This window comes from Ochotona princeps, chromosome 2 (genome assembly GCF_030435755.1).
Source record: "Ochotona princeps isolate mOchPri1 chromosome 2, mOchPri1.hap1, whole genome shotgun sequence".
Classification (NCBI taxonomy): domain Eukaryota; kingdom Metazoa; phylum Chordata; class Mammalia; order Lagomorpha; family Ochotonidae; genus Ochotona; species Ochotona princeps.
In genome coordinates this window covers 21,147,063-21,164,747 of record NC_080833.1, presented here as the reverse complement: position 1 = coordinate 21,164,747, position 17,685 = coordinate 21,147,063, and the positions used below count along the sequence as shown (strand labels likewise).

General features: G+C 46.8%; 1 protein-coding gene across 8 annotated transcripts in view; it reads right to left on the bottom strand.

Annotated features, from left to right (window-relative positions):
• Nucleotides 1-245: 245 nt before the first annotated feature.
• EPB41 (erythrocyte membrane protein band 4.1) overlaps nt 246-17,685 on the bottom strand; it is a 184,530-nt gene continuing 167,090 nt past the window's right edge. For 5 of the 8 annotated variants that reach the window (XM_058677883.1, XM_058677886.1, XM_058677891.1 and 2 more), the window contains 6 exons: nt 14,750-15,196; nt 13,382-13,510; nt 5,521-5,622; nt 4,216-4,296; nt 1,291-1,395; nt 246-617 (listed from right to left, as the gene is read on the bottom strand). In XM_058677883.1, coding sequence (XP_058533866.1) covers nt 1,297-1,395; nt 4,216-4,296; nt 5,521-5,622; nt 13,382-13,510; nt 14,750-15,196 — 858 coding nt within the window. In that variant the 3' untranslated portion in view covers nt 246-617; nt 1,291-1,296. The remainder of the gene's footprint in view (nt 618-1,290; nt 1,396-4,215; nt 4,297-5,520; nt 5,623-13,381; nt 13,511-14,749; nt 15,197-17,685) is intronic. The other 3 variants (XM_058677903.1, XM_004591656.3, XM_058677910.1) reach the window with 1 other exon arrangement.

Sequence of the window (17,685 nt, the reverse complement as noted above, 5' to 3'; positions counted from 1 at the left end):
GAGAGAGAAAGAGAGAGAACCCCAAAAAAACCAAAAAGCACTATATCCTTAGCCTCACCCCAAACCCTCAACAGACAGTAACGTTTTCCTGGGGTCTGTGGGTCAGGTAGTTGTCCTGCCAGACATTCTGGTAAAATCACATTGGCTCTGAGAGTGCTGGTTCATGAAGTCGCTGCTGTCATCCAAAGGGCATCAAACCAGGGGCAGGAGGGGAAAGCAGGAAGCCCTCTCCCAGCTGGCTCTGGCCTCCAACCCAGGCGACGGAGTCTGGAAAGTTCCCTGAAGGGGTCTGTGGATCCTGTCAATATCTGGGTTGGAAATCGGTGAGGAGAGGCTAGGTGCAAGCAGTTACAAATCACCCCATGGGGAAAAAATTTTTTCTAAAAACTGTAGACAGAAAAGTTGAATAATTTCTGGTATCATTCTATAGAAAAAGGTCTTCAAAAGTATCTAGAAGAATCTCTTGATATAAACTCCAAATAGAAAAGGAATCTCATTTTCTGGCGGTTTAGGGTCATCTTGCAAGTCTGCAGTCTAACTAGTGCAGGTGAGCTGCGGCATCATTTCTCTGGTTTCTCTTGGAGGGAGAAAGGCAGGGAGTCGGGGTGGGCTAGTTCCTAGAGGAAACAAAGAGGCACATTTTTAAAGCCTGCCAAGGACCCACTGCCCAGTTTCTGTTGCCCGTACAGCCTGAGTGGCATCACAGAGCTCTGAGCCCGGGGAGGATGGGCTGCTGGCTTGTGGCACCTTCCAGCTGTTTGTAAGCTAGTTCTAGTCACTAGTCCCCAAAGCAGCTTCCTCACCTCCAACTTTCTGCTCGGCTCTCGGAGCCTCAGCGATTCTCCTCCTCTCCCCCACCCTGTCCATTCTCCATTTCTAGATAGAGTGGCCCTTGGTTTTGTTCTCTTCCGGCTGTGCCAGGGTCACTTGTGGATGGGCCTGTGACACGGCGGAGGAGGAAGGGCCTGCAGAGGAGGAAGGGCCTGCAGAGGAGGAGGTGGAACTGCAGGGGGTGGGTAGGTGTCCGCATGCACATCTGGGGGAGCTCATCCTCCCCACACTGCTGGCACCCCGAGGGGCAGCAGGATACTAGGACCTGGCTGTTTTAACTGGAGCCATTATGTAACCAGCTCCTCTAGCTTCTCCGCTCACCCCTCCTCTGCCTTGACTTTAATCAAATCCCAGTGTGGCCCCCCTCTAGGACAGGCCCCTGGAGACCCAAGGCTCCTGCCAGAGCTCTCTCAGTGGGGATGGGGGTGGACCCTGGAAGCCATCAGGAGCACGCCCTACCTGAGCTCACTCCTCAGCAATCTCGGTCTCCTGATGGACGACCACCTTGGTCACGGACATGTCTGGGTGCTGTTCCTTTGCCTCCTTGATGGCTTGGACAAGGACCTGTGGAAGACAGGAACAAAAATCCATCAGGCAAAAGAGGTCCCCGCTGACCAAGGCAAGGCCACAGAAGGGGGCTGTCCTGAGGCCCCGGCCAGCTCCACCCTCCTGTCTGCCGAGGCCATCCAACACAGGGAGAACACAAGCAGGCCACAGAAGGGTGGCAGCAGGCCACAGGGGGGTGGCAGCAGTGTCTTGAAGGATGCAGCGGGGTTTCAGGGGTGGCACTGCATGGCCCTGGCTGACTGTGAGCCGACACTCCTGGGAGTGAATGAGGCAACCTGAAAGTTTGGAATAGGAGAGGAAAGTAAGACATGTGCTACAGAGAAGGAGGGGTGATTTTAGCTTAAGCAGGAGGAAAGAATGAAGAAACAGATCATGTGGTAAAGTGCATAAGTAGATACAAATTTCTTAGAAATAAAATATCCTTTGTGTATCTTAATGCAATAATGTACTTTATATAAAGACATGGTGGGATTACAAACAAAAATTTTGTAGATCATTTGCAAAAACCGAAGGCCTATCATATGCCATGTAATAGCCTAAGCACATTACCTATTTACTTTCTTTTTTTTTAAGATTTATTTTATTTTTATTGGAAAGTCAGATGAGGAGGAGAGACAGAGAGGAAAATCTTCCGTCCAATGATTCACTTCCCAAATGGCCGCAATGTCCGGAACTGAACCAAGAGCTTCCTCTCGGTCTCCCACGCGGGTGCAGGGTCCCAAGGCTTTGGGCCATCCTCTGCCACTTTGCCTGGCCACCAGTAGGGAGCTGGATGGGAAGCAGGGTCGCTGGGACATGAACCGGCACCCCATATGGGATCCCAGCATGTGTAAGGCAAGGACTTTAGCCACTAGGCTATCTTCTTGGGCCCTCATTCACTTCTCGTTTACAAAAACTGAATGCAAAAGGGTAGCATCATTATTTCCATTTTCTAGATACAATAATTGGATTCAGTAATTACATAAAGTGCCAGTTTCAGTCAGTAATGCAACAGTGATTTTAGCTCAAGTGTAGGCTTTCCTGTTTACCAAACTGTCCTTTGTTCTCCAAGGTGAGCATCTGGAGTAGTTTTGGTTATTCTAGAAAAGCTAAAGAGAGCAGAAGAGGAGTCACAGGCGAGCTGGGACCTTCCTCTGCATGGTTTATATTGCCCTCTATCAAAAAGAACTCCAGCTGGAAGTGACCAACCTGTCCCCCTCGCTCTTAAGAGCCATCTCCAAGCCAGAGAGAGAGAGAGAGAGAAAGAAAGATTTTTCATCTGCTGGTTTGCCTGTTCATCTCCCAAAGGCCCACAATGATCAGGACTGGGCCAGGCCAAAGCCAGGAAGTCCATCTAAGTCTCCAGCTCGGGTGGCAGGAGCCCAAGCACCTGGGCCACGCTCTACTGCCTTCCCAGGTACATTAGTCAGAAGCATCACTGACTGCACCACAACCCTGGCCCTCTGGTTGACGCTGCCTACGTTCAGCTCTCTGGGAAGCCCTCCCTGTACCACCTTCCTAAAGTGCTCCCTTCCCACCCAGGGAGCCCCGCGTCACATTCTTCTCATGGATCTCGCAGAGAATGAAGGAACCTAGAGCACCTCTCTGGACTTTCAAGGGTGCATGTCCTTTGCCACAATAACCCTGGAGAAAGGCATGAGGACCTTCACGTTATAGGTAGGTAATACTACACCTCAGAGAAGTGATACAAGTCTCTCCAAGGCACACTCACCAGGTCTGCTTCATGCCAGGTTCTGAACACCCTTCCCCCTTGCCATGACTGGTGCAGACTGAGCAGAGAGCTGGTGTTCCAAACCCATCACACTGAGGAAGAAGGTGCAGGCTGGCATTGCAGCAGGAGCCTCTGAGCTGGGCAAGCAGAAGCTTCTCACTCGGCTTTACCGCCTTGTTCTGGAACCCTGAGCCCAGTATCCTCAGCTGTAAATCCTAGCCTTGCTGCCAAGGGGACTGCCAACACTGCGGCTCACTGTCTCTTTTTTAAAGACGTTCAGCACATCAGCATAAAGGCGAAGAATTACTGCTGAAGCAATGTGTCAATGATTCCAGGGGCATTTGCATGCTGTCACGTCCACCCCCTCTCCTCTCCTGCTGCTGTGCTGTTCTTACCTCACCCACCAGAGAACTGGGAATATTAATCTTGACCTTATTATTCGATAATTGCTTGTAGCATGCAATTAGCACCTAATTAACATAAAAATATAGACCTAACATAAAAATCTAGATCAACCTAGTCTCCTTTAGGAAAGGAAAAAATAATCAGAGTTAAAGTGATTTGCTCAAGGACACACAGCCAGTTGGTGAGAGCTCCAGGACAGAACTCGAGTTTCAGGTCTCTGGGTGTCTAGTCCATCACACCATACTGCTGATGGTCTCTGCAGCCGGCATGGGGCTCTGTGGGCAGGACTACACTGTCCTTCTAGCTTAGGTTTAGGTACACTCTCCCTCCCAGATAATAACAGTCTCACTGACTTGGAGCCCACTGTGCTGTGCATCCAACATCTCACTTGATCCTTAAAACAACCTGTGAGCAAGGTTCAGTAACCTCCAACTTACGGGTGGGGAATAGGGTGCAGGTGAGGAAGTTAAGAACCAGAATGGAGTAAGGAAACAGCACTGAGCTAAAGTGTTCCCACCACACCCCTGGTCCCCATCTACAGCCCGACCCTAAGCCCTCTGTGCCTTGATCCCCTGGGGACGCTGACTTCACTAAGAAGCTAATGTCACTCGAGCAGCTCTTAGAGTGAGGAGAGTACAGGCACCCTCCATCTTTCTATCTGCACCCCAACCCCGAGTCCGGAACCTCCTCAGCATTCCCACCTGGTCATGGTCAATATCAGCATCTCCTGTGATCACAATTCTCTTTTCAATCCGGGTCTCAGAAATCCCACCTTTGACAGTCTGCAACCAAAGGGATGGAGTTACAAGAGAGCAACAATATAACGAGAAACAGAGAAAAAGCAAAGATTATGCAAAAGCTTCACCCCAAATTTTAAGCTGCTGCTGTGCACACACAGGGAAGCCTTCTTGCCCACTCGCTCGACCTGCTGAAATGAGCACATCTCTGCTCTCGTGGGCGGCCGATGTCTTCAGAAGCCAGGCAGAAAGCCACAATTCTCTGTTTATTTACCTTCTCCTTTTTCCTTCCTCCCAAACACCAGAGAAATAGAATAAGCAAATACAACTGGTCTCTTTGCTCTTTCTATTCGTTTTGATTATTTTTAGGGGGAAAAAAAAGTCTAAGAACATAAATGTCTGAAAGCGTGAAACTGGGCTTCTATTTTAAAATATTTTCATATTGTGAATATCAAAAAGAGTCCTAAATAATCTCCTGAGGGCAGGCAGGTCTCTCTGATACAGGAGGAAATCCGAAGCCGAGGCACATTAACTAGTGTGTTGATGACAGAGCTCTGTCAAGAATAAATTTCTTACCTACGAAAAAACACGCTTTCCTCTAGTCTCTGACAAACAGGGTTTGCCTCTGGTTCTCTGAGGGGAGGGGAATGCAGTTCCACTGCAGGATCTCTTCTGCTTCCTGTTTCCCATAAATCACACTCTAATATGGCAGCATCTAAGCTCCAGTTCCCATGGCCTCAACCCTGGGCATGACATGAAAATGCGAATTTTTGGCTAGGAAATATGTTACATAATAATACCAACCGTATGTGTTCTGGAGCTGACGTTATTTGACGGACACAAAGGGGGACAAAAAGAGGGTTCTCTTTAAACCTGGCTGCTGGAAACTGAAAGCAGCTTTCCCACAGGGCTGCCAGAGACCCGTTGAGCTGCCTCCCAGTGTGGACGTTAGCAGGAAGCTGGGACTGGAAGCAGAACCAAGGCCTGGATGCACACGTGGCTCCCTCAAGTGGTGATGCGTCAAACACCTGCCCCGGCTGACGTTTTAAATTTACCTGCTTAGCTAGACAGGAGCCTCACTGACCACAGACACAGACAAATGTGTCAATAGGACAAAGGCATGTGGCTGTCTGAGACTGCCAAGTTGGCAAGGATGCTGCCAGAGTCTCCCCTGGTAGCAGAAGCAGCAGTCTTCCCATGTGGACAGCTGGCATAACCTGGTGCAATAGAGGGGCGGCAGCAAGCTCAGAGTCTCGCCTGGGCTGTTACCTTGGTAATCTGAGTCGTGGTGGTGCTGCTTGTGGTCTCGGACGTGATGGTCTGAGCTGTCAGCAAGACCCCTGGGTCCAAGTCCCCATTGCTGTCGTCAGTCTGTGGAAGTAAGCACAAAGCAGTGTGATTCCTCTCAGGAGATGGTGGCTGCCGACGCAGCTCTGCTCTTCAGCGTGTGCGTTCTCAGGCAGAAATCTAATACAATAAATGTGCTGCGAACAGGGTCCCTTTTAAGGAAGCTGGGTCCGTGGCGGGAATCAATCAGAAAGAGGAAGTGGGAGTGCGGCCACAGATTCCATCCCTGTGTGTACAGGTGTGCAGCATTCTTTAGCTTACACAAGGCTTTGCAAACACTATCTTTGTTGATGCAGACACTGGCCCTTTGCAATTTAGAGGGAGGGAATGAATGCCTTAGCATCTCTGTCAGGAAAAAGTTCGGCTTGGAAAGGCCATTGAATGATCTGTCCAGAGACTCAAAACTAGCAAGTAGTGGCTGTTTACAGATCTGGTGCTCTTTATACCATGTCCACGGCAGGAAAAGTATAAACTCCTGGTTGCTAAGACAAGAGTATGTTTTAAATCATACAAGAGACCGTTCCAGAAAGAACTAGGAAAGGTCTTTGTTGGGGTTTAAGGGACTAAGAAGCAAATCTCTGGGCATCTTCTTTTAAAGACTGAGGTAAATCAAGTAAAAAATGTTCTGTTAAGAAAAAGTAGCAGAGGGCCCGGCATGGTGGCCTAGAGGCTACCACCTTAAACGCACCGGGATCCCATATAGGTGCCGCTTCCCATCCAGCTCCCTGCTTGTGGCCTGGGAAAGCAGTCGAGGATGGCCCAAAGCTTTGGGACCCTGCACCCATGTGGGAGACTGGAGGAGGTTCCTGGCTGCTGGATTCAGACTGGCTCAGCTCCGGACGTAGTGGCCACTTGGGGAGTGAATCATTGGATGGAAGATCTTCTCCTCTGTCTCTCCTCCTCTCTGTATATCTGACTTCCTAATAAAAAGAAATAAATAAATCTGACTTCCTAATAAAAATAAATAAATTTTTTAAAAAGTATGAAAAAACACTCATAGCACATCTTACTGACATTTCTGACAATTAAAGTCTGATGGACAGGAAGCCTGCTTATGAGCTCCTGTTCATTATGAGACTGTTATAGCTCAGGGCAGAGAAAAGGTTTACACAGGGAACAGGGCTGGGTCTGATTTGTCTCCCTGGAGGGCATTATTTCACAACCAAAGCATGTTATGACCAGGCTGAGAAGTAAATCAGCAGGGCATGGCGCGATAGCACAGTGGTTAAAGTCCTTGCTTTGCACGTGCTGGGATACCATATGGGCGCTGGTTCGTATCCTGGCCGCTCCACTTCCCATCCAGCTCCCTGCTTGTGGCCTGGGAAAGCAGTCGAGGACGGCCCAAAGTCTTGGGACCCTGCACCTGCGTGGGAGACCAGGAAGAGCTCCTGGTTCCTGACTTCGGATTGTCTCAGCTCCAGCCGTCAAGGTCACTTGGGGAGTGAACCATCGGACGGAAGATCTTCCTCTCTGTCTCTCCTCCTCTCTGTATATCTGCCGTTCCAATAAAAATAAATAAATCTTAAAAAAAACCAAGCAAACCAGCATAAAGGGAAAGGGATGGGTAGGGGGGCCAGCTGAGCCTGGTCAACAGTGATTAGCCAATGCCTGAGCTGTCAGTGGACCTGGAGCTGCTGATCAACCCCCCACAACCAAGATGGAAACGCCTGGAACCGTGGCGTCTGCCCACCACAACACGCTTCTCAAATAAACGGACTCAGGGAACCCATTACTGGTAATGTACACTGCCTTGGAGAGGGATTTCAAACACCGCAGCTGTCCCCACAAAGAAGCTTGCCACAAGCCACGTGTGGGGCTGCTGACTTCTGCTTGCTCACGTGTGCCATTTGGATCATGAACAGAGGCCACCAACATTGTTATGAGCAGGGCCACAATTCAAGCCAAAACATATTAGGGAGAGGGGCAGAGGAAAACAGAATTAGTAGGGAACAGAGTCCTTGGCTGGGCTGCCCCCCAAGGTGGGAATCTGGACAAAATCCACGCTAGGGACATGGCTGTGACACTGACAGTCTCACACAGCACTGCTGTACCAGGTGTAATGTTATCTAGTTTCCTAACACTTCTCAGCCAAGACTCAGATTCAGACTGAATTTATATTCTCCTACTCTTTGCCAAGCAGGTCATGTAATTGTATTTTCAATTATGCTCTTTAATATCTGAGGTGGATGCTGTTGTTATTATTATGCTTGCTGTATAGTAAGAAAACTAATACCCAGAGAGGTTAAGCAACTTGTCCAAGGCTTTACTGCTAATAAGTACTTGAACTAGGGCTTAGGGCAGAAAGGTTAGGTTTGAGTCTTAGCTCAGACAGGAACTAGTCTGGGCCCTTGAGAAACACATTCTGACTCTTAATTTCAGTTTTCTCTCTTCAAAATGCAGATATTATAATATTTTCATTTATGAAAACCAATACTGTAATACAAGGGTATTTTTTTTAAAGATTTATTTATTTTATTACAAAGTCAGATATACAGAGAGGAGGAGAGACAGAGGAGAAGATCTTCCATCCGATGATTCACTCCCCAAGTGAGCCGCAACGGGCCGGTGCGCGCCGATCCGATGCCGGGAACCTGGAACCTCTTCCGGGTCTCCCACGCGGGTGCAGTGTCCCAATGCATTGGGCCGTCCTCCACTGCTTTCCCAGGCCACAAGCAGGGAGCTGGATGGGAAGTGGAGCCGCCGGGATACGAACCGGCGCCCACATGGGATCCCGGTGCGTTTAAGGTGAGGACTTTAGCCGCTAGGCCACCATGCCGCCGGGCCCACAAGGGTATTTTTAAAAGTCCATGGAAGGGGCCCGGCGGCGTGGCCTAGCGGCTAAAGTCCTCACCTTGAAAGCCCCGGGATCCCACATGGGCGCCAGTTCTACTCCCGGGAGCTCCACTTCCCATCCAGCTCCCTGCTTGTGGCCTGGGAAAGCAGTCAAGGATGCCCCAAAGTTTTGGGACCCTGCACCCGCGTGGGAGACCTGGAAGAAGTTCCTGGTTCCCGGCTTCGGATCGGCATAGCACTGGCCGTTGTGGCTCACTTGGGGAGTGAAACATCGGATGGAAGATCTTCCTCTCTGTCTCTCCTCCTCTGTGTATATCTGGCTGTAATAAAATGAATAAATCTTTAAAAAAAAAAAGTCCATGGGAGTGGCCAGCAATTTGGTACAGTGTGTTAATCCACTGCCTGCCATGCTGGCATTCCATGTGGGCAATGATGGTTTGAGTCCTGGCTTTTCCACTGGCAATTCAACTCCTGCTAATGGTCTGGGAAAACAGCAGAAGATAGCCAAAGTACTTGGACTCCTGCCATTCATGTAGCCTTTGGGGGAGTGAACCAATAGATGGAAGATCTGTCTTCCTTCTCTGTCATATAGATAAATAAACCCTTTAATTAATTAATTATTTTAAAAGAGAAAGTACAAGGAAAATGACAGGCATTTGGTGTAGTAGTAAGACTACTTGGGATGCAAACATGCCTACATGCCATGTTTGAAATCTATGCTTATTTTTTTCCTAATATACATTTTCCACTAACTTTGTGAAGATCCCTTATATGCATGCTTTCAGCAAATTTTATACCAAAAAACCTTATCTTTTTTTTTTTAAAGGATTTATTTGTTTGATTACAAAGTCAGATATACAGAGAGAGAAGGAGAGACAGAGAGGAAGATCTTCTGTCCGATGATTCACTCCCCAAGTGAGCCGCAATGGGCCGGTGCGCGCTGATCCAAAGCCGGGAACCAGGAACCTCTTACATGTCTCCCACGCGGGTGCAGTGTCCCAAAGCTTTGGGCTGTCCTCGACTGCTTTCCCAGGCCACAAGCAGGGAGCTGGATGGGAAGTGGAGCTGCCAGGATTAGAACCGGCGCCCATATGGGATCCCGGGGCACGTTCAAGGTGAGGACCTTAGCCGCTAGGCCACGCCGCCGGGCCCAAAACCTTATCTTTCAATTCCATTTCTGTATTGTCTTTTTTTGAAGTGTCCGTGTATATGTTCTGCCTATAACATAGCACTGCTGTGAAGATCAAGATTAACTGTAGAAACGAAAGCACTTTATAAATTATTATATCAATGTGCAGGCAAGGAGGGCTAAGCCCTTCTGAAGAGCTCGTCCTCTAGAAACTGGGAACTCCATCTGTGCCCTCCCCCCACCTTGTCCTCTACTCTCCTTCCTGTCAAAGAAGGTGGAGGAGACATTGTTATCGTTCATGGAGCCCCTTTCTTCCATTCTCCTGCCAGTGTTGCCTCAAAATGGTACCACGGCTTTGATATTTGCCTACAAAACCAGGCATCCATTATCCTAGGACCCTGCAATTCTACTTTTAGGTATTTTCCTCATGCTCACAGAAAGATTTGTACATGAATGTTTATAGCAGCCTTATTCATATTTTCTCACAGCTAGAATTAACCCACTGTCTATCAACAAATAAGAAAAAAAACAGTGGTATTTCATACAATAGCATATTATTCCGTGATTAAAAAAAGAGCAGGACCCAGTGTGGTATCTTAGGCAGCTAAAGTTCTTGCCTTGAATGTGCCAGCATCCCACATGGGTGCTGGTTTGTGTCCTGGCGCCCTGTTTCCCAACCAGTTCCCTGCTTGTGGCCTGGGAAAGCAGTCAAGGATGGCCCAAAGCTTTGGGATCTGCACCTGCAAGGTGACCTGGAAGAAGCTTGGGGTTCCTGGCTTCAGATCGGTTCAGCTCCGGCCGTTGTGGCCACTTGGGGAGTGAATCATTGGATGGAAGATCTTCCTCTCTGTCTCTCCTCCTCTCTGTATATCTGACTTTATAATTAAAATAAACAAATCTTAGAAAAAAGAGTAAAATAACAATTCACAACTTGGGTGAACCTAAAATAACTCTGTTCAGAGAAAAAAGTCAGAAAGAAGAGTATACCACTGTAGACTTCCATTTAGAGGAAGTCTAAAAACAGGCACAAAATACATTTGTGGTGGTAGACACCAGAGCAGTGGCTGCCTGGAGGAAAAGGCACTGGGTGGAACGGGCTGATGGAAGTTTCACAAGTACTAGAAGTGTGTCCTGGGCTGGCAGGTGTAGACATTTGTCAAGACTGATCAATCAAGCAATCAGAAGCTCAATTTTTCTGTCTGTAGATTTTTCTCTCCCACTCCCCCACAGTCACAAACAATTCTACCCTGACGTCCTATTTCCTTTCATGCCATTTCCCAAAGTATGAGGAATAAATAAAAGTGGGTCCTGGGACTTACATGTCAGGAAGAATAATGAAAACAAAAGCAGAAGCTGCTACCTTAATGACTAAATAATCCTCACAGCAGGTAAATAGCGGGTGCTCATTGTGTGCCAGATACTTGGGGAGCATTTTCTGTACCTTAACTCGCTGACTCCTCACAAGGGCCCTTTGAGGTAGACCTACAAGTATTACTGCCTCATGTTTTGAAAGTAAAAAAGGAAAGTAATTAGACTGCATATTAGCCAAGTGATGGTACAGGTTCAAACCCAAGAAATCTGACTCTAAATTCAACTGTCTCCCCTATTCTACCCTATTGTCTGGCAATTTTTATTTTGGCCAATTGTTTTAAGCCTGGTTAAAATGAAATAAGCAAAGATACATAACAATAGAGTAACAGTTATCATTTAAATAATCTAAATAACACAAAATTTTTTTGAAAGGCCGAGAGATAGACACACATAGATTTTATTCACTGGTTCACTCTCAAAATGTCTGTAACAGGTGGGGCCAGGCCAGGCTGAGGCCAGAAACTTGGGGCTCAATCTAGTTTCCCACCTGGGTGGTGGGGACCCAACTACTTGGGCCATCCTGTGCTGCCTGCTAAGGGGCACATGAGCAGGAAGCTGGAGGCAGCAGTAGATGTGGTAGTCACTCTGAGGCCCTGTGACAGGGGACGTGGGCTTTGCTGAGTCAGACCTGATCCCAGTAACAATCAATTCTGGAGCTCTGTGTGCCAGGTAAATATAGTTCAGTAATGCTATAGAAGTATTCGTCAGAAGAGAAAACCAAGACTCAGAGATTAAATGACTTGCCTAAGGTCACCAATCAGCAAGTGTTGAATTAAGGCCTAAGTCTAATTCCCAGCACAGGTGCTCTCTCTTCACATCCTGTGCCTTTACTGCTGTACGCGTCTTCTCCATGTTAGAGGGTGAGTGACTGTGACAGGCTATACTTGGACCACCTGATCTTCTGTGGGCACTTGTGACCCTGGCTTTTGAAACAATTCATTTTGAACCATTAACAGCTTACTGTACATGTACTTGTATATGCTACAAAACTTTAAACCTTCAGAATGGCATACAGTGAGCAGTCAGTCCCCCTCGGGTTCCTGATCAGACCTGTAGTCTCAGTCCTTCTCAGAGGCGACTGTGCTGCCTGCTCTCCTTTCCTTCTGGGGCAGAGGAGGAGGCTACTCGGAGTGTTCTGATGTACGCAAGCCTCCACATACACACATTTATTTTATCTGAGGTGGCAGATAGGGTGGCGGCAGGGGACGGAGATCCTACTCTCTGAGTCATTCCTTCAATGTCCTGGAGACAGGAATTCAATTTAGGTCTCCATGTAGGCAGCAGGGACCCATCATTGCTGTCTCAAAGGGTGCACACCAGCAGGAAGCTGGACTCAGGAGTGCAGACAGGACTTGAACCCAGACACTCCTTCACAGTGTGCAGGTGTCCCAAGTAGCCTCCCGACTACTGTGCCAAACATGCGCCCCGTTTTTCTTTACAGCACTTACCACTGTCTGAAATCTATTTATACATCTGTTTATATCTTTTTTTTTTTTTAATTATTTATTATTTAACTTCTGTTAAATACATCTGTTTATATCTTACTGCCTGTATTTCCTTACTGGACTATAAGTGCCAGAGGGTGGGAACTGTGTCCACTTTGTACTCTGCCTCTGCTCACTAATAAATGTTCAAAAATATTTCTTGGGCCCGGCGGCGTGGCCTAGCAGCTAAAGTCCTCGCCTTGAACGCCCCGGGATCCCATATGGGCGCCGGTTCTAATCCCAGCAGCTCCACTTCCCATCCAGTTCCCTGCTTGTGGCCTGGGAAAGCAGTCGAGGACAGCCCAATGCATTGGGACACTGCACCCGCGTGGGAGACCCAGAAGAGTTTCCTGGTTCCTGGCTTTGGATCGGCGCGCACTGGCCCATTGTGGCTCACTTGGGGAGTGAATCATCGGACAGAAGATCTTCCTCTCTGTCTCTCCTCCTCTCTCTGTATATCTGACTTTGTAATAAAAATAAATAAATCTTTAAAAAAAATAAAAATATTTCTTGCAGGGATGAATTAGCAATTCAGTTTATAGAGGGAATACTTTTTTTTTTTACTTTTGACTTCTGTGAATAACTTTAAAAAATCAACATTAGCCTATGCAAACTTTTAGAAATAAGGAATTACAAGCAGAAATATTTTTAAAATTTAAATGTTTAAATCCTATTAACAACATCACAATATAGATGCTAACATTTCCGGCAGGGGAGATGAAGACTCAAAGATATTCAATAACTTATCCAAGTTGGTAAATAAGGGAACCAGGGCCTGAGATCAGGTATGTGGACCCAAACCCCAAGTTTCAAATCATTCCACAAGATCATCTTTCTCCAGTGAACTGATAATTTTGTTCTTGAAAGATAATTTTGTTCTTGAAAGAACTGCTCCAACAAATCTGAAATTATCTTCAGCAAATGAAGAGAAATCCCAGGAAGAAAGAAGGTTGTTTATTGGGGTTTACTCCAGTCTTTGATTCTGAGGCAGCAAATCGTGTCCTACCTGGGCAGCTTCGTAAGTGATGGTCTTGGTCTCGGTGTGGACAATAGGCACATCTTTGGTTGGGATTTCACTTTTTACAGCGTTGGCAGTATCTGAGATGGTGACAGTTTGAGTCTTCACCAGGGGAGGCTGTGAACCAGTACAGAAACAGTTACCAGAATCTTTCAGAAGGCTTTGGAGAACTACTCTTCTGACATTGATCTGATCAAAGTGATGGATTTAACCAAGCAAAGGGAAAGCTCAATTTCTCAAGGTGTTTGCTCCACCCTAGACCTGGAAATTCTTCCAAAAACAGCCCTGACAAGATGTCATGTCATGAGGGATATTTAAAAAGCAGCATTACTGTAATCACTTTCATAAGCTTAATGGAAAGCCATAAGATCAGACAGTTACGATCAGTAATATACAACACTCCAGACTGACCTTCATAATTTGAATATAAGACTATTTGCCAAATAGCAATCACTTTCACTTGTCCTTGCGATTGTACCATCATAATTAAGAAAATCAGCCACATTTCCTCTGCTAAGTACAAATGGTCCATGAAACAGCAGTGGCACTGGAATGCATCATCCTGGAATCAATTAACTTCTTTCAAATCAATGTCAGACATTCACTTTGCAGTTATCGAGAAGAAAGAATATTTGGAAAACTGAAAAGAAAATAAATCAGTTCTACCACCACCAGGTGATTAATCTCAGAATTTAAAAGAATGAACATTAGTGAGATATCAGAGGCCTTCTTGTCCGCCTGCTCACCCTCCCCAAGACATAAATCACCCTAAAACTACCATTTGATTGGGATAAGATTAAGTGCCATCCACCTTAACATCTTAAGATGTTAAGTGCCTTGAGTGCCTAGGATCAGGGAAGCCCCCATGGGTGGGGTCAGTGGGAGTGGTGGCCGCAGCACGTACGTCTTTCCTTGGGATCTGAAATCTCAGAATGAAGATCAGTTGCCCCTTTTAATTAAGAGTGTTGGGATTTTTGGAGCACGGTCTCAGAACACTGAAGGTTCCTCATCACCAGAGTCTCAAAAGTTCACGTCCTTCCTTCCAGAGTTCATACTCACACAAGGAAAAGATGAAGATCACCAGCTTCAGAAACATACATTGCTGGGGTTTCCTCCCCAGATTTCTGTCATCAAGGAAGAAAGCATTTCCAGCCATGAAGTTAGTTGCTCAGAATGAATTTCTTTACAGTGATCAAAGGGTCAAAAGCTTTAATTTTACTTTGTGAGCTTGGAGACATGCAGCGAGGCCACGACCCTCATGCCACCACCACTCTCACCAACACCAGCACTTCCTCCACAGAACAGATTCTGGCCCTTTCCCAAAGCGTCACGAGAGCTGCATCACCCAGTTACTACCTGGAAACTTCGAATGAGGGTGGGGAACTGGTTACCCACGTGAGAGTCAAGAAATGATCCATTTTGCTTCTCGTGTGGCTCTCCTGGTGCAACATGTTCTTCACTACTCTGTGCCTTTTCCTCCCCAGGTCGCAGCGGGCAGGTGGCTGGTGGGATTGAGGAGTTGCAGGCACTGGCCTGTTCCTCCATTCCTATATATTCCCCACTTGGGACTCTCAGCAGCTCCTTAGCATCAAAACAACCAGCTTCCCCCTGCTCCTCCTCTTCCGTTTCCTTGCCGCTTACGAAGATGGAGACAGAGCCAAAGTTTTGTGGTGACGCCGCTGGGGCAGTCATCTGGCTCTCACTAGGAACTACCGAGTGTGTGGGGCCCTCCCAGTCAGAATCAGGGTTAGATAGCCCCTTTGTCACGAGAGCCACCTCCTCTGTGCGAATGCCATTTATACTCTACAAATGAATAACAACACAAATGCAAGGTTAGCAATAATGGGGGGAAGAATATAGTAAATGATGAGAATCAGTAATGATTTTTAAGAAGCTTCAAAAACATTAATATTAAAATAAACCAAGGATCTTAGCTCTTTAAGTAGGCAAAAGGTAGAACTTGTTCACAATAGACTACCAGTAGCTTAAGCAGTTTCAATATCATTCTGGTTATATTTTCATACATTATTCACTTGAGAAATAATTCCAATGTGCCTCTCACAGGACCTGGCACTGTCAGTATTCCTATGAACGTCCCTGTATGATAGATTCTTTCCATACTTAACAGTTATTTTTGCCATTATTAAATGTCTACTTCATTGCCATGCACAGGACAGAATGTAATTTATGAGTTAATCAAAACATATTCTTGGGGCTGGTGTGGCGCAGTAGTTTAAACCACAGCTTGCAACACTGACATCCCATATCAGAGTGCTAGTTTGAGTTCTGGAAGCTCTGTTTCTGATCCAGTTTCCTGCTAATACACTTGTGAAAACAGTGGGAGAAGGTCCAAGTACTTGGGTCCTCAGCACCCATGCAAGAGACCCAGATGGAGTTCCTGGCCCCTGGCTCAGCCTGGCACACCCATCCCTGTTGAGGCCATTTGGAGAGTAAATCAACAGATGGAAGATCTTTCTCTTGGTCTCTCCCTTGTTCTGAAAAGTTGTGCTTCAAATAAACATTTTTTATTTTTTAAAGAAGATAACACATGTTCTTGAGTAGGTTGATCAAGTTAAGAGACGTTTTGTGTTGCCAGGGCATTTGTGTCAGTATTCATCCCTAACAAGGAAGCTGAAATCTAGATTTTGGTTAACAGGGAGAAAGAAGTTGAGGACAGGCAGCACAGACTCGCTCTAATTATTGTCATGGCATCAAACACAGTACCACAAAGAGTAAAATGTGGGGCAGGCACTTAGGCTGCTGACTATGATGCCCGCTTTCTGTAGCAGAGTATCTGAAATCAACACTGGGTCCTGGTCCATGAGTTGCTTCCTGCTAACTCTGGTAGGTGGCAGGGATGGCTTCAGGCCTTGGGCTCCTGCCATCCACGTGGAAGATGTGGCCTGTGTCATTGTCTCCCAGCTGCAGCCCCAGGGCTGACTGTTGAAAGCATCTGAGGAGTGTCTCAGCCTCTCAAGTAAATCAGCCATCTATGGGGTGAACATTTCTTTGTATGAAGACTAAAAATGACCTGGTAACTGAGATGTATTTTTTTTTCACAAACGAATGCCACAATACCAACCTCTAAGAGAAACAAATCCTGGTCTCACACCACAGCAAAAACAGTTCCAAAGTAAACACCTCAAAGAGACTATGTCTGGGGGGGATATCATCACAATGGATGGACCTGTTCTTAAAAGTTCAAATACAGATGCTTCAGGCAGAAGAGAAGGCAGTCAATCACACCAGCAGGAAACGGACGCAGGCCATTTGAAAATGAGCAATCTAATGGAAGCCAGGTGCCATGGCAAGTGATATGCATGTACTCACAGCAAAGCAGGCAACAAGCCATTTAGGCGTGAAGTTTTGCAAAGATCATGTTACCATACTGCACACTACATACTCTATAACAAAAGAGTATTCCTGGAGTGAATAACATCTACTGAAAAATTCACTGTAGACTACACCTTCACCTGCAGCCGGCATCCCATACGGGCACCAATTTGAGTCCTGGCTGTTCCACTTCCTATTCAACTCCCTGCTAACGGCCCAGCAAAGCAGTGAAGGGCAGCCCAAATGCCCTTTACCAGGTTGGAGACTTGGTAAAAACTCCTGGCTTCAGACCGGCACTGCTCTGACCACTGCAACCATTTGGGGAGTAAACCAGCAGATGGAAGAGTATCTCTCTGGTAACTCTGCCTTTTAAATAAAAAAATTAATAAATCTTAAAAGCCAGTATCCCATATGGGCACAAGTTTGAGTACTGGCTGCTCTACTTCCTGTCCGGATCCCTGCTAATGTCCAGGGAAAGCCATGGAGGATGGGCCAACTCTTTGGACTCCTGGATGAAGATCCTGGTTCCTGGCTTTGGTCTAGTGCAGCCTTAGCTGTTGTGGCCATTTTGGAAGTGAATCAGTAGATGGAAGATATCTCTTGAATGTGCTGAAACCTATGGGTGCTGGTTCATTGTTACAGCAGCCCCACTTCCCTCCCAGCTCCCTGCTTGTGGCCTGGGAAAGGAGCAGAGCATGGCCCAAAGCCTTGGGACCCTGCACCTGCAGAGATCTGGAAGAAATGCCTGGCTCCTGGCTTCGGATTGGCTCAGCTCCAGCTGTTGCGCTTACTTGGGGAGTGAATTAGCGGATGGAAGATGTTTTTCTCTGTCTCTCCTCCTCTCTGTAAATCTGCCTTTCCAATAAAAACAAACAAACAAACAAACAAACAAACAAATAAATAACTTGAGACAAGTTGAACATAGATTAGGAGGATCTTTTGTTGGCTGATTAGGAATA